The 15,692-nt window shown below is 39.7% G+C and overlaps 1 protein-coding gene across 3 annotated transcripts in view; it reads right to left on the minus strand.

The window, feature by feature from the left end:
- Nucleotides 1-15,692, minus strand: part of LOC108431394 (zinc finger protein 385C-like) — a 146,282-nt gene that overhangs the window by 87,210 nt on the left and 43,380 nt on the right. For all 3 annotated transcript variants that reach the window (XM_017704497.2, XM_017704495.2, XM_017704496.2), the window contains exon 2: nucleotides 9,766-10,029. In XM_017704497.2, coding sequence (XP_017559986.1) covers nucleotides 9,766-10,029 — 264 coding nt within the window. The remainder of the gene's footprint in view (nucleotides 1-9,765; nucleotides 10,030-15,692) is intronic.

A 15,692-nucleotide genomic window follows, 5' to 3' on the forward strand; every position in this document is an offset into this window, starting at 1 on the left:
ATTCTGGCTGGAAAATACAGAACGAAGAATCAGCGGTTGCTGCCGGTTGCTAAGCATTCTGTGTTGTGAAAAGTATGGGAATCCAAATTTGGACAAATGGAGGATTATACTTAATATTTTACAGAAAAAAGAATGGGAGGGTGAATCCTTGTCGCCAAAGAAGCAAAGGCATGATGGCCAGCGCAGGTACTACCACACGCTTGGAAAGGGAGGGGTGAGGGAGGGATATTCAGTTGGTTGCAGTCACTAGATGCCAGTAAACCTTACACACTGCACCTTTACTGAGAGATACTCTGACTGTACGATACTGACATAAAATGCAATGTTTGATAAAGCTGTAGGATATCATGATGACAATATGAGAAGTGATAAATTACGAAAACAGTGTGCCTCTGCCTGCACACTCATATCACTACAACTATAAAAATACAATTCATTGTGCAGCACTAATAGATGCAGCAATAAACTGGTGACATTGGCTCATGTATGAATGTGGCAATTTTTTTTGTTTGTTTAATGTATAGCAGTGTTTGGAATGCATTTTGGAAAGAAATAAACATACTTGAAGTGTATTTTACACATTGAAAAATGGTAACCATGAGGTAAACCATTGCAACAACCTAAGAATACCTTAGCAACCACTTGGGATACCTTAGCAACAGCCTAGCAACACCTTAACAACCACCTAACAGCCACCAAGCAACACCATAACAACAAGCAGAAATACTATAGCAACCTCATTGCAAGAAGAAAGCAGCTACTTGGAATTACTATATAAACCCAACAGAGTGTTTTGCAACTGCTTTAACTCTTAGTTCATTTTGTTTATATACAATCAACACAACTAAGGTCATTTTTATTAAGTCAGTCAATGTGATGAGATTTTAACGGCGTTACTTTGTACCACGTAACTTCAAACACGCCTCTGGTCCACCCCAACAAAATAAGTCTTTTTCAAACAGTGGTGGGTCAGGATGTAGAGGAATGTTTTAGAAAAGCTGAGTGTTCTTACAAGCGGTTTGGACACTCAACGTCCCCCATGGTTTTGTCCCCACGGTCTATAAGCAGAGACTTGCACACTTTCACCCCTGCTGTCCCATCCTAATGCTCTTTCATAACCCCCCATGCTCTCAGAAAATGACACTCACTCCATTCTCTGCCGTCATCTCTTCAAGGACTTTAGCTCGTTTGGTTATGACACATACACATGCACACACACGTAAACACACTCGGCTGTGTGTATGACAGAAGTAATCAGCAGAAAGCAGACAGATCAGCTGGAGAAGGAGCTCACACTGTTCCAAAGCCCCTCAGGTTATGTTGGCATTAGCGGCCATCCAGCACGCCAGCATAAGAGAATTGTGGGTAAAATGTGTCAGTTCCGCTGAAAATAATGGTATCTTGGCAAGAGAAATCATCTTATTCCATTCTCATATCATTTTGCTTGTTTTGAGACAATATGCTAGAAGCAGTTCATTACACTACATTAAAAGAACCAAAACAAGTAAAACATTTTTGAAATAAACTAGAAATTTTATAATAATCTAAGAGTGATCTAATAATTGATCAAATCTATATATTTAACATTTCAAATGATTTCACTGCCAAAATATCATTTTTCAGTCACTGAAAACTAGCTATTGATGCTTTACAAAATAAATCATTCACCTAAACTTTTCTTTTTTTTTTTAACTGTTTTAATTTTTTTTAATTGAGGGAATGAGTAAAGGAAAACAAAGAAACAGAACAAATCCAATGAAAAATAAAGGTCTAAACAGTTTCTGGCGTTTGGTTACTAATAAATAAATTAATTAATTAATAAAAGGACCAACTTGGGCTATAATATTTTCCTTTTTTCTGCCTCTTCCCCTTTTTTCCTTTTTCTCTTCCCCCACTAACCTCCCAACCTCCCTTCCCACCCCCTCTCTACCCTCCCTCCATTAACTTTTCCCCTTCCCATTACCCCTAGTGGCACCCAACCAATAACCCCAATCCCCAAAACTAATTTTACATTACTAAGCAAACAGCCCAAATAACCCTAAATAAATACAAATAAATTAAATTAAACAGAAAAATTTAAACTTAGATATGTAAATTAAAAAAAGGGGAAGGGGGGGGGGGGGGGGTCAGTCAGCTGGCATGGTCTGAAGAGAATCAAAATAAGAAAGGAAGAGGTTCCACTTCGAATAAAGCACTGCAGTATTGCCTCTCAGAGTAAACCTTATCCTATCAAGTCTAAGAAAGTGCATGACATTGCAAAGCCACCTTGAAATTAAGGGTTTTTTTTTGGAGATTTCCATAACAACAAAATGCAGTGCCTCACTAATAAGGATGTAAATGCCAAAATGTCAGATTGTCCACTGGTGAGCAGGGGTAAATCTGTAGAAAAGACAAATATTGCTAAAGAACAGTTCATTTGATGTCCACGCCTAGAACTTTTGACATAGTTATAAAGTAAGCAATCCAGAACTTGCATAGAGCAGGACAGAAAAAATACATATGGCTCAGATTACACGGTGAGGTATGACATTTATCACATTAGATAAAATTTTGATAGCTGAGATTTAGATCAGTGAAATCTGTGCAATACTTTAAATTGAATCAATTGTAATCTTGCACAAGGTACACTTACCTGCACCTTGGCGATAGCCTTATCCCACTATTGATCTGTAAGGGCCAGCTTGTGTTCCAAAGATCTTTAAATTTTATTCATGGAACATGGGTCCAGATCAATAAGCTTCAAACAGATGTTGGACATACAAAATTTTTGAAAGGGATCTAGAGATGAAAAGTCATCCAAGGGATATCCGACAGGTAGGTGGGTGTAATCCAAAAAAAGAGAAGAGACACAGTGTCTAATTTGAAAGTATCTAAACAAGTGGGAAGGAGGCAGGTTGAATTCAGCTGATAACTGAGCAAAGCTACAAAAATACTGTCTTTATAAAGATTGTGAAGGGATTTAATACCTCTGCTGTGCCAGGTAATAAAAGCTGTGTCATTCAGGGCAGGTGGGAATAAATGGTTATCCAATATAGGCAATGACGATGAAGGTGAAATAAGTTTAAAGTGGCACCTAAATTGAGTCCAGATCCGAAGGGTAGAGAGGACTATGGGGTTGGAGGTAAAATCTGTAAGCCTGAGAGGTAAGGAGGAAGGTAGAAGTGCAGATACTGAAGATAAAGAAAGGGTCTGAATTTATATTTTAACCCATAGTAAATTTGGGGAATGAAACCAACACAAGACTTTTTGAATATGGGCTGCCCAGTAATAGAATAGAAAATAAGGAAGGGCGAGCCTCCCGTCAAATTTAAATCTCTGCAACAAAGATTTCCTCACTCTGGGAATCTTGCCATTCCATATAAATGAAGTCATGAGCTGATCCAAAGTTTAAAAAAAAAATTAGGGAGAAGTAGCAGAATAGTTTGAAACAAAAAAAGAAACGAAGGCATAACATTCATTTTTACAGCATTGATTCTCCCAATAAGTGATAAAGGGAGAGACTTCCATCTTCCAAGTCCAGTTTCAATTGATCAATCAAAGGAGAGAAATTGTTATGGAAAAGAGAGGGCAAAGTTCAAGAGATGTGGATCCCTAATTAATATTTAAACAGAATAGCAGATTGATTAAGTGATAACGCCATTGAGTTTACTGAGTAACACTCACTTGTCTGCAAATTTACTTCATAGCCTGAGATTGATCCAAACCTCTTCAACGGTGACATAACAGGAGGAAGAGAAATTACTGCGTCAGTCACATATAACAACAAGTCATCGGCATACAAGGATAATTTCAGTTCGATACCAGAGCGAGAGATTCCACGAAAACATGAAAGAGATTTCAGTGCGATCAACAGTGGTTCAATAGTAAGGGCAAAGGGGGATGGCGGGCACCCCTGCCTCGTCCCACGTGATAGTGGAAAATATGTAAAACGGACACAATTGGTGTGAACACTAGCCATGGGGCAAGAATACAACAATTTAATCCAAGAAATTAATGTCTCTCCAAAGCGGAATCTATGCAAAACTTCAAATAAGTTACCCCACTCAACCCAATCAAATGCTTTCTCTGCATCTAACGAAATGATCACTTCTGGAAAAGAGGAGGAATGTTCCGTATAAATCGTATTTAAAAGGGTGCAGACGTTAAAAAAGAGGTGGCGACTTTCAATAAAGCCATTGTGGTCATGAGAAATTATTTCAGGAAGAACGTTCTCCGAATGTAAAGCCAATAGTTTCGCCAGGATTTTCACGTCCATATTTAGGAGGGATAAAGGTCTATATGAAGCACAGGAGGTGGGATCCTTATCTTTATTCAGAAGGAGATATATGGATGCTTCCATAAAAGTAGGAGGGAGAGATCCAGATAGTAAGAATTTGTTATACACATCTAGAAGAAGAGGAGATAGGATGAATGAATTCTCACTGTATGCACTGCAGCTCCATTGCTGCATGCTGTTGCTGTCACGATGGGCCCCTTCCATGCATGTGCTTGTTTATTTTCCAGTCCTGTCCACGTGCATTTGTGTTTACCTCACTGTCCTGCCCCCTTGTTTCTTGACTCCGCTCCTGATTGTTTCCACCTGCTGTCCACCTGTCCCTCATCATCTCTGTGATATTTAAGACCTGCGTTTTCCCGAGTTTCTTGATGGTCTTTGTTTGTATGTATGGTTTGTGCTATTTGATATGTTTGTTGTTTGATCTTCCGGTCCTGTTGTTTGTTTAACCTGTTCATTTTCATTATGTCTGTCCCTCCTGCTCTCTGTGTTGGCTTATTGAATCTGGACTGTTTTGACCATGACCCTGGATTTGCCCCGAATAAATCTTGCTTTTCTCAGCATGTGCGACCGCTTCCTCAACGTTCCACGTTACTGTTGCCATATGGCTTCAAAATACAAAAGACTTTACAAAAATGTTTTTCTCTTTTTTCTCATATTTGGTTAAGAGCTTTTGGGTAATGACCACAGGTTTTCACATTTAGAGCTTTGTGACCCAATTTCAAGGGAAGCCGGACACAAAAGACAGCCTGCATAACTCCATTCTTTAGGGCACCATCATCACGATCATGACAAAACATCACAAAAACAAGCATTAGGCAAGCCACCAAAGCAGCCTTACATGCATCATTTAGCTTTGTGGCATAAGAATAAACACTGCATTATATTTTGCTCTTCTCATATAATATATTTGTTTCTGTTTGCCAACGTATGTGTGTGTGTGTGTGTGTGTGTGTGTGTGTTTCTAGCAGCGTGATCATCCCGGCGCTGTTGGTTTTATGTAGCGCTTGGTGAGGCTCTGATATTTATCTATAATAATTTAGCTTGCTATCCCCATTGCTATCCCCATTTACATTTTATCTGCACTACAGATACAAACTTGCCTCTACTTACTCTTAGACAGATTAATCAGGATTGATAATCACAACTTCTAATGAAGAAATATTGAGCTAATTATTATGTTCACACATTTTTAACATGTGAAGTGAGCAAAACCATGTGTTCATTCACATGTACAATTCATGTTTATTCAGAAAATGTGTGCACATAGAGAAAACACACATATACACTATATTGCCAAAAGTATTCGGTCATCTGGCTTCACACGCATATGAAATTGAGTGACATCCCATTCTGAATCCATAGTGTTTAACTTGATGTTGGCCCACCCTTTGCAGCTATAACAGCTCCTCTGGGAACGCTTTCCACAAGATTTAAGAGTGTGTTTATGGGAATTTCCTACCATTCTTCCAGAAGCATATTTGTGAGGTCAGATGTTGGACAAGAAAGCCTGGCCCGCAGTCTCCGCTCTAATTCATCCCAAAGGTGTTCTATCAGGTCAGGACTCTGTGCAGGCCAGTCAAGTTCTTCCACATCAAACTCACTCATCCATGTCTTTATGGACCTGCTTTGTGCACTGGTGCACAGTTGTGTTGGAACAGGAAGGGACTGTCCCCAAACTGTTCCCCCAAAGTTGGAAGAATTAAATTGTCTAAAATCTCTTGGTGCTGAAGCATTACGAGATCCTTTCACTGGAACTAAGGGGCTGAGCCCAACTCCTGAAAAACAACCCCACACCATAATCCCCCCTCCACCAAACTTTACACTTGGCACAATGCAGTCAGACAAGTACTGTCTCCTGGCAACCGCCAAACCCAGACTTGTATATCGGATTGCCAGAGAACACGTCTCCACTGCTCTAGAGTCAATTGGCAGCACTTTACACCACTGCATTCGATGCTTTGCCTTGCTATGTAAAGCTTGGATGCAGCTGCTTGGCCATGGAAACCCATTCTATGAAGCTCTCTACGCTGTTCTTGAGCTGATCTGAAGGCCACATGAAGTTTGGAGGTCTGTAGTGATTGACTCTGCAGAAAGTTGGTGACCTCTGCGCACTATGCCCCTCAGCATCCGCTGACCGCTCTGTCATTTTATGTGGCCGACCACTTCGTGGCTGAGTTGCTGTCGTTCCCAATCACTTCCACTTTGTTATAATCCCACTGACAGTTGACTGTGGAATATTTAGTAGTGAGGAAATTTCACAACTGGACTTGCTGCACAGGTGGCGTCTGATCACAGTACCACGCTGGAATTCTCTGAGCTCCTGAGAGCGACCCATTCTTTCACTAATGTCTGTAGAAGCAGTCTGCAGGCCTAGGGGCTCGGCTTTATACACCTGTGGCCATGGAAGTGATTGGAACACCTGAATTCAATGATTTAGATGGGTAAGTGAAGACTTTTGGAAATATAGTGTGTGTGTGTGTGTGTGTGTGTGTATGTATATTCATATATATATATGCACACACACTATATTTCCAAAAGTATTCACACACATATACACACATACATACACATATGTGTGTGTGTGTTAAATGCTAAAGGCAACTTAAGGCTGAGCATAACAGTGATTTTTCCACAGGTGAGTACACTCCTTACCTCTGATAAAATCACAGTAACCCATAGCCTCAAGTGGAGAAAAGAGCACAGAAAAGTGCATCTGTTTAAAGAAATCTGTAACAATAAGTTTAAGAAAGCTTTCCATGATGTACCGAATTCTCTCCTCAAGCATGGAGAATCAGCTTATCAGAAAGTAAAATCTGTGTAATTTGTCACAGCACAAGAACAAAAACAGTAAAGGTGAATAAGTGAGTGTTTCTCGGGGTGCTGTTCAAATCAGCATTCTCCACACCTCACCGAAAATAATTTATTTACAGAGTATGAGGACAAAGATAAGGTGGAAATAGATGAGGTTATTTTTGTAGGTGAAGTTGATCAAACTTTTACACTCCTTTTTATATGGTCAAAAAAGACATAAAAACAAACAAATTAACAAACTGAAAATAGCCAGCAATGTACTGAATATAATTCAGCAAACAGGTAGGCTGTGAAGTGTTTTACAGACTGACTGGAACAAACCCACATTCTGGTTAATCTGACATCTATTAAAAAGGCTGAGCTGAACCCATTGCGTCATCTTTATGGCTCTATCCATAATGTAAAAGGTGGGTACTAAGGTACTTAGGTACTAAGGGGTGGGGTGATAAATAGGTCAAAAGAGTGGTGCTACAATGGGCGAGCTGCGGTATGTTTCTGAAAAATACTAAACAGAGAAACGTTCCTCAGTCAGTATGTTGTCGCTGGTCAATCACAGCTGCAAAAACAATAATTGATTGTTGATTAAAATGTTTTGCCATACATTCAATTTACACCACGTACAAAATGAATTACCTAGGTACATATTAAATTACATATATATATTTCAGTTCACATGATTCATAATTGTAAATATATCAGTTAATTAGCCATTTACAATTACTTAATTGATTGATTAATTAATATCATAATATGTACATTCTACACGGGTGTCAGAGTCCGCACTTCTGACAGCAAAGTGTCACTGCAACAGCGAACTAACCATTTACTGAACCGCTTGTACTTGCCTGACTTCTGCTCCACCACTGCAAAGAAAACAGTAAGGTGCGGCTGTGGCTTTGCGAGCTCATTACAGAGGGAGGGCCTCGATTGAACTTAAGAATGACTGAGTTATAAGCTTCAAGGAAAATACTGCAAAATGTTGTTAACCCTAAAAAGGGCCATACTCTCAATAACACTTTAAACCCCCTGATCTATGGTATTCACCCTCAACTTGTGCTTTTGCCCTAATCACAACTGTTATGTTATTTGTGATAACAGGCTCCCTCTTGTGATCTATTGCTGAAGTGTAAGATATGGCAGCATATACCAGATATGTACCAGAAGACTATTTAACTATTTAGAAAGTTTTATCCTTTTTGTTTTTGGTTTTTCTCTTTTTAAAAAGCTTCAAATGAAATTTAAGACAAAATTGTGAAGTACACTAGCCAGGTTACAACAATGGGTAAGCCAAATTGTCCAGACATTTCCCGGCCATTGTATCATAAACACCTTCTATTTAATAGTAATATATATATATATATATATATATAAATATATATATATATATATATATATATATATACACACACACACACACACACACACACACAAAACTGCCCTAAACATAGTTTACCCAATTCATAGATCAATCCTAGGATGCAGATAGTAAATCAGATACCTTAACAAAACATCACAGCTGACTACTGTCTGAACACATCCTCCCATACCTCACATAATGAGGCTGGTGAAGGGAGCTTGAGCTTAAGCAGGCTACAGGATGAGGGGAAATGATTGCTGTTGTCTTCTTTGAGAATGAGCCAACATCAGTTACCCAGATTTAAACTTTTCTAGATCACTAGTACAGCACACTCCATCAAAGCATTCACTTTTGTTTTTTTATACATAATTTTTATGCATCAAAGCAATACGATGGTGCAATATATCGTAGGAGAATTTAAAATCTCAGGAATCTCAGTGTCCTCCCTTCAAAGCCTCGCTGCACTCCACAGAGACATCATAATCCAAAATGTGGTCTTGATAACACGGCAAGATAACACTTAAAAAGGACAGTCCTTTACGCGCTCTTCGGTAAAGAAAATGGTTCTATATACAACCATCAACACTCCAAGAACCCTTTGCGTAATTAAAGCGTTTTTTTGCATCATGAAACGGTTCTTCAGATTGATGGAAAATGTGCAGTAAATGGTTTGTTTTATATAGCACCAAAACAGTTCTTCTACTGTTACGAAGTCAGGCTTGCTACAATAGAAGAACCCTTTTTGGTGCTATATAGGAGACTTTTCTAAAAGGTTCTATATAGAATCATCTACAACACATTCTCCATCAAGCTGAAGCATGCTTTCACCATGCAAAGAACTCTTTAATTATACACAGGGTTCTTTGAATGATAATGGTTCTATATATTCTGTAATAAAGACCCTTTAATGAAGCATCACTTTTCAAGTGTGTTTGAGTCAGGCAGAATTAAACTCCTCAGTTCAATTCACACAATTGTTCTGATGCTTTGGGAAAAAATGTGAGAGTGGTACCTCTAAAATGAGACCAAGACTTTAGCCCAAATATGTAGGACCAGTGCTCCTTTTACTTTGGGCTTGCCATTTCAGGCAAACTTGGGGTGACAGTTAAATGGTTAATGTGAAGTTTTCATTCTGAAGCAGTTGCGTCCTCTGCTTCATCTTTTCAATGTTTAAAAAATGCTGGAGTCGAATATTCAACCCATATGGAATCTGTTGCTCAGTGACAATGACACTGTATTGGCATGGTGGTGTGTGCGTGGCTGGTCGGAGAGTACCAGGCAGAAGAAATGGCTGGTGTTCATTCTCCCATGTCGTGCTCACCTGTGTTGTTGTTGGCTGTCCGGTTGTTTTTGGCCTGGTTGGCCTGTCGCAGTCTGCGCTGGTGCGTTTTTCCATTGTAGTGTATCTGTGCCTGAGCACTGGAGTTAAGCTGGATGTTACACACCTCACACAGCGTCAGGGTCCGCTGCTTACGCTCGCGCTTTGGCCGGGGGTCCCCGTCTCTGTGACGATGCCCCATACATAGCTCTGAAGCTGCAGCTGGCCCAATCTCTGGAAACCCTGGACTGGATGGACGCTTCATACCTGAAAGGATAAAAGTCAGATTAAATTACATTTATCTTTGCACTGGAAGTACATTAATTAGTAAACCTTCACAGTTACCTACATAATATTTATGTTCTATATCAACAGGTTCAAGTACACATTTGTGACAATCATTGATTTGATGATTGATTTGAAATATTTCAAAAGTGACAAAAGCATGGCAAAAAACAAAGAAAAGGGTTTATTAAAAAGACCACAAGGGGGCAGCAGACATACACTTTTCAACTAAATCTTAAGACAGTAGAAACATCGTTCTCCAGTGGGGACACTCTTTTAAGACACTGTTAATAAATCTTTCATCAGATAATTATAACAAACTAAACTATGTATGTATGGGGTGAGTGGAAAGACAAGAAGAAACAGAAAGCAGAACAAGAGAAAATATGATGAGAGAGAGAAGAGAGAAGAGGAAGAGAGATAGGACAGAAAACAGTGGTGAGAGAGAGAAAGAAAGTATGAAGACACAAGGAAGTAGAAAGATAGATAGGGCAGAAAGAAGGAGAGGGGTAAGACAAAGAGGGAGGATAATGAGAAGGGGAAAGAAAGAAATAGCGGAGAGGAGGCAGAAAAAGAAGAGAGAGCGAAGAGAGGAGAAAAAGAGGAGAGAGGGAAAAAGAGAAAAATGCAAAGACAGACACAAAGAGAAAAGAGAGAGAGGAGGAGAGAGAGAGACAGAGAGAGAGAGAGAGAGAGAGAGAGAGAGAGAGGGAGAGATAGAGATCAGATGTGATAAGAGAGAGAGAGAGAGAGAGAGAGAGAGAGGGAAGGAGAGAGAGGATGAGAGAGAGGGAAGGAGAGAGAGGATGAGAGATAGAGACAGAAAGACAGAGAGAGAGAGAGCAAGAGAGATCAGATGGGATAAAATCTGAAAATGCAGGCTTTCTTCAGAAAGTCTCAGCAGTATGATTGAATTTTTAACTCATGAAAAGCTCAACCACTGATTACACACACAGACTAGTGCTAGTGCTGCTGCCTTGGTGCTGCATTGTTGTGGTGTTTTGAAAGACTGCTGCTTTAAGACACTCCGTCTCCGTCAATCCGTCACTACTCCATTCCAGCGCGCGCACACACACACACACACACACACACACACACACACACACACACACACACACACACACACACACACCTGTACGTGAGAATGTTTTTGGAGGGAGGAAGCAGCACACACGCTGGCGCACGAACAAACCAGCTGTGACACCCAGACTGTGTGCCAACCATACACACACTCACACACCCTGCTGGGAGCTTTTTTTACATGAAGTCATCAATCAGAATTGGGCTTCAAGCTGAAAGGTCCCACATCGTCACACACCATCCATTTACAGCACAGTGCACAAGCGAGTACGTGTGTCTTCCTGATTGTCTTCACAATCGATTTCAGGGTTGTTCATATTAAAAGAAAGCGATCTGTCACTCTGAACCAGCACTTTCATAACACTCCACGTATGTTCACTACGGCATGTTAGCATAACCAGAATGTACCTGGTGCACCATTTTAGCTGGAACGGCAAAGTTTTAACACACACTTGCCTTTATCTTATTAAGATTAGAAAGCAATATTGACATCTGTGTACACATTTAAAATTTCTGTTTCCACTATTTCACCCAACAGAAATATTTTAGATCTACTTCAGTTGTTAAATATGGATCTTATTAAAAGTGAAGGGACATCCAGAATAATATGCCATTGTTACTTACAAAAACAGGTTTACTTAAGCATCCAAAATGGTCTTTTTGGGGAACAAAACCCCCCAAAAAACTACAAATACACTTTACTGTGATATATGCAGTATCATTCAATAGATGTAAACCATCAGTAATCTCAATTATACCCTGATATAAATTTTCGCCCATACTGCCACTACTAATTAGGTGGCATGGCAAAAAATATATTTCTGATGGTTTTGGTATTATTTATGTATATATTTTTTTCAAATAAAACCATTTTGAATGATTAAGTACACCTATTTCCTAAGATTAATATTAAGATTAGTATTCTGGGAAACGGAACAATATTGTTTTCTAACCCTAATGAGAGAAAGAAGATTCTCAGAATCCAGAAGATTCTCTGAATCCAGCAAAAATGGTGCTAAACGTCGTTTTTCTCAAGTTATTTGTCTCATACATGCATCTCTTACACTCAAGCGTTCATCTACAGCTGTCAGACTTTGCTGGAATTTGGTAAATATTATAAGTCATTCATGCTATCAGTGTTAGAGAAGCTGTGGGGTCTGAAGAAGCTGACCAAACGAGGTGGTGCCAGGCAGTGTGCACATGGCAAAACAAGGTATTGATTGACAGTTTAAAAGCTGCACTTTCCACAAAATTTCTCCACTGCTGAAAAATAATTCCAATAAAATTACAGCATGTAACTACAACTTTTAAGGCTAACTTGGTGAGACGTGGTGATGCAACTAGAGCATAAGATGAGGCATTTCAAGGTTTACACAGCGTGGGGGGAACTAAATGGGTCAACGGTATGGAAGGCATTCAGATAAACATCACTGGCGGTAATTCAGACGCTCAACCACAAACACACCTTTGCCACTGTTGTCAGCAGCTACTAAATAAGTCTAATGGAGAAGTTGCCAGCAATAGAAACTAGAGGGGGTCATAGTGTGGCAAGGAGGGACAACTTTTCTGTTTTTCTGTTAAATGTACACTCAGTTTATTTTACTTAACTATTTAAATGCAATTACATAAAACGCTGTGCAAAGGTTTGACACGACCCTTCAAGTAAAAAAAATAGCATGTACAAAACTTTGGAAGCCCGACTAAGTCAGTACTAACTAACACTCCCTTTGGATGATGACATCACAGCTTGCAGTTGCCTTTTTGAGTCTTTCTGTACTTGTTTTAGGAATTCTTGGACTGTTTAGATGTTCTTGGACTGTTTTCATGAACAGTATGATTAGAATCTAGACCACAGTTTTTCAACAATGTTGTCAGGGACTGTGAGGGTCATTCTAAAAGCTTTAACTTGCATTTCTTGAAATAATTTGTGATGGACTTGAGGTGTTTTAGACCATTCTCTTGTTGAAGAAGCCAGCTTGTTTTCAGCCTCAGTTTCTCGACTGTCTCACTTGCTTCCAGAATTTGCTGATGTCTTCCATCTACCTGAGCAGTGTTTCCTTGTTGCCACTGGCTGCCACACAACCCCAAAGCAAAGTCAATCCACTCCATGTTTAACAGTCGGCAGGGTGTCCTTTTCATCAAATTCTGCCCCTTTTTTCCGCCAAAACACACCTTCTGTGATTGTGAACCAAAGTGATTGTGAACTGAGCTCCATTTTTTTCCGTCATTTTAGTAATAATTAAATGAAATGGAAAATAATGAGGAAAACATTAACATTAATTTCCAGTCAGATTCCCTCCCACATGCCCCCCCCCCCTCCACTCTTCCCCCCCCAGCAGCGTTCCATTCATGTTTGATGACCATTTTAAAATACATTAGTCCTTTCTGAGTTTTCTTGGTTATACAGATCTTGAACTGACTTCTAATCAAATCAAATCAAATCAAGTTTATTTGTAGCGCTTTTTACAACGGATGTTGTCACAAAGCAGCTTTACAGAATTTCGGAAAAGACAAAGTTTCAACAGGACTGTAAGAATGTACAGAAACCCCCCGGTGGGCAAGCCAGGGGCAACAGTGGCAAGGAGAACCTCCCTCAGAACTGAGGAAGAAACCTTGGGAACCAGGCTCACCAGGGGGGACCCGTCCTCCTCTGGTAAAACTACCTACAAGTGATTATATTACTAATATTAACAGCAGTAATATTGGTATTAGGAATAACTAGGAGTCTATGAGAACATCAGTGTAGGGTGGGCTCTACAGTCCCATTGCCATTTCATAATGACACTTCAGACAGTGGAAACGGCGAGCTGAAAGCACCCTGGCAACTTTTTATAGCTTTCCTCGGCTTTGTATGCATCGGTTGGCTTCATTTTCAGCTCCTAAGCCAGCTGCTTAGAGAAACCCATGCTTGTTGAGAGATGGCACAGATTTGAAGACTCTGTATTACACTCTTGAACTGTCATCAGTGGACTACTCCTAATGGCAACACACGACCTGCCTAATCAGACTTAATGAGTCAATTAAGTTCTGAGACTTCACAAATGGAAGGCTGCCCAAACTTCTGCACATCACAACTACTATTTTTTCTGTTTTTTTAAATAGAAAGTAACTTCTTGTCACTTAAAAAAAATCGAGAAAACATGCAATTACATCAAAAGCAAAAAGTTGCATTTTCTGTTACTTACAATCCAAGTAGCTCACAGTGGAAGGATGTACAGAAACATTTGTGGACTTTTTTCTGAAACAAAAGTGGAGCTAGAGCTGGGTGATATGGCCAAAATTGTGATCACAATAAAAAAATTCATATCATTTGATACTGATACATATCGCAATAAATTTCACTGTTTCTTTAAAGTTTTAAAGGCTGAGTTTTGTTCCTGAGTGCTTAGTGGTTTAAACTACCCTTTATGGTCAGAACATTGAAACATTTCTCTAATTTGTCATGGGATAATAGGAGAAAGTTTCTAGCCAGCTGGTTAGGTTTTACCTGCTGGAAAAGCAAGGCCACTATTTTTGTAGTAGTCATAATCTAAGAAAGAAAACAGATTCCCAACAGATTGCTAAATGTCCAGTTTCTTAACAAAGGCAGCATAATATGACCAGCAAACAGTAGCTGGCTTGGTACATCAATGATGGATCACACCGCCTTACTGCCATCACTCCTACCACATCCATGTCAGAGCATATCACAGTATCCAAACACCAGCTAGTAGATGTCTGGATTTCTCTGTTCTATCGTAGCGTTTGAGGGATGAAAACACACCAGACAAACACAGTCCTCCTTTTAGGTACATTTAAAATCAAATCAGTGCTTTTGTGTCTTGTTTGATCTACAGCCAGCTGCTATGGGAAGCCAGCATTCTCCTGCTCTCCAATGCCACACAGCTTCCTCAGTTCACTTTTGCTTAAATTATGGCTGTAATTTGCATGAACCCACATCTTTCTTTTACTTTTGTTGCTTGGGAATGCACTAATACTGAAATATGAGTTTGAGCACTGTGACTGAGCTGCGGTTGTGAGGAGCAGACGAGTTTTAATGCTGCCAGCTTATTAGGATGTACAGAAAAGTGACTTCACTGTAGGACAATAGTTACACCTCTTATCTCGTCACACTTCGTCACAGGAGAGCAGATCGCCGATCACTCCACTCAAACAGGGAGTGTATAAATCCTCGCTTCTGACGTTGCTCTAGTATATTTGGCGACTCGTTTTACTCCTTGCTCCCTCCCTCCCTAATCACGGATGTGTGCCCTCTCGTGGCGAAAGCAGAGTAGTGTTATTTTCCTTGCAGTAGAAAACACCACCAGGGTTGTCACTAGAACATTTATCAAGCTCATTGAGAAAAGTTATATCACGATAATAAGTGTTAACACTTTATCGCCCAGTCCTAAGTGAAGCTTGATTTTTTTCCTCGCCCTCAAAGATGAAAGTACTGTTTATCTTATGATGGACTGCTGGTGGTCTAGAAGGTCTTGAAGGTAGATGTTAAAAGTTCCATTTCCTCTCTGTCTTGTAAGCAATTTTGAACTCCTGTTTTGGAAACTCCTGTTTTTTTCACTTATCTT

This window comes from Pygocentrus nattereri, chromosome 13 (genome assembly GCF_015220715.1).
Source record: "Pygocentrus nattereri isolate fPygNat1 chromosome 13, fPygNat1.pri, whole genome shotgun sequence".
NCBI classification, from domain to species: domain Eukaryota; kingdom Metazoa; phylum Chordata; class Actinopteri; order Characiformes; family Serrasalmidae; genus Pygocentrus; species Pygocentrus nattereri.